Source organism: Apaloderma vittatum, unplaced genomic scaffold, assembly GCF_000703405.1.
Source record: "Apaloderma vittatum isolate BGI_N311 unplaced genomic scaffold, ASM70340v1 Scaffold13963, whole genome shotgun sequence".
Lineage (NCBI taxonomy): Eukaryota > Metazoa > Chordata > Aves > Trogoniformes > Trogonidae > Apaloderma > Apaloderma vittatum.
Window position 1 is genome coordinate 1 of NW_009708687.1, and position 1,102 is coordinate 1,102.

Here is a 1,102-nt window from a genome sequence, read left to right on the forward strand (position 1 = left end):
CACAGACAGACCGACTGCTGGGGGCTTGGGCCGCTGCCGCCGCTCCGTGGTGGCGGTCTGGAGCTTGAAGCCGGGCCTGCATGTGCTTCCGCTTAAAGCAGCGGGTCTCGGGGAGGGGGGAAAACGGCGTTTTGGGGTCTCCCTGTTCTCACAGGAGTCTCGCGTGTCTGCAGGATCCTTTAACCACGGTCCGGGAGCACTGCGAGCAGACGGAGAAATGCGTGAAGGCGCGGGAGCGGCTGGGGCTGTGCGACGCGCGGGTGTCCTCCAGGTCCCAGACAGAAGAGCAGTGCACGGAGGAGCTCTTCGACTTCCTGCACGCCAGGGACCACTGTGTGAGTGCCACCTCCCTGCCGGTGCTGGGAGCCGAGCTGCCGCTGTCTGCACTTGTGAGAGTGCAGATAGATCGAGCGTGAGATGCTCTTGAATCAGAGGGAGTTCAGAAGTAGGTTATTAAATAACTCAAGCAGGATGTTTCTGCCCTACAGATGACTTGCTATTTTAGTGTTGTGTTTGCATTTTCGAAATTAAGCCTCTTTAACTTGAGGTGGAACGTAAGAAATCTCTGCTGGTTAGTTTTCGTGAATGACTTGTTGCCAAACAGTGACAGGAGCAGAGGCCACCTGCATTAGTGGCCCAGAAAACTAAGAGGTGGGTGGTAACACCCTGCTCATTTCCAGCCTTAAAGTACAAGTTGCTGAGTGCTTTGTCTCTTCTTTTCAGGTTGCTCACAAACTGTTTAAGAGCCTGAAGTGAAGGCGGGTGCGATTGTCCATCTGCTTCCACAGCCCGTGTCCGAAGTTCCCAGATCCACGGTGCTGGTTTCCGCCCGTTCATTTTTCATGCCCGGTATAGACGAAATGGCAGCGACCGAGCGCCAGCCTCTGTTCTCCTGGAAGATGTGCAGCTACGCATAAAACGTGTTGATGTTCTGTAATTTTCCATATTAAACATTGCGAGCTCCCATGGAAATACCCTCTGTTTATTTCTTAGTTCGTGCGCTTCTGCCTTCTGCTGGGTTGAGATGAAGTCAGTGGTGGGCAGAGGGGTGGGAGATTTCCCCTCAGTTGTGGGAAGGTCTCTTTTCCTCAGCCTGGGCCCA

At 54.2% G+C, this 1,102-nt stretch overlaps 1 protein-coding gene across 1 annotated transcript; it reads left to right on the forward strand.

Annotated features, from left to right (window-relative positions):
- Positions 1-173: 173 nt before the first annotated feature.
- LOC104269648 (cytochrome b-c1 complex subunit 6, mitochondrial) lies at positions 174-756 on the forward strand (the record flags this gene model as incomplete). Its single annotated transcript, XM_009866656.1, has 2 exons — positions 174-335; positions 724-756. Coding segments are annotated over 2 exons (195 nt in total), but the record flags the coding sequence as incomplete, so codon positions are not given.
- Positions 757-1,102: the final 346 nt, after the last annotated feature.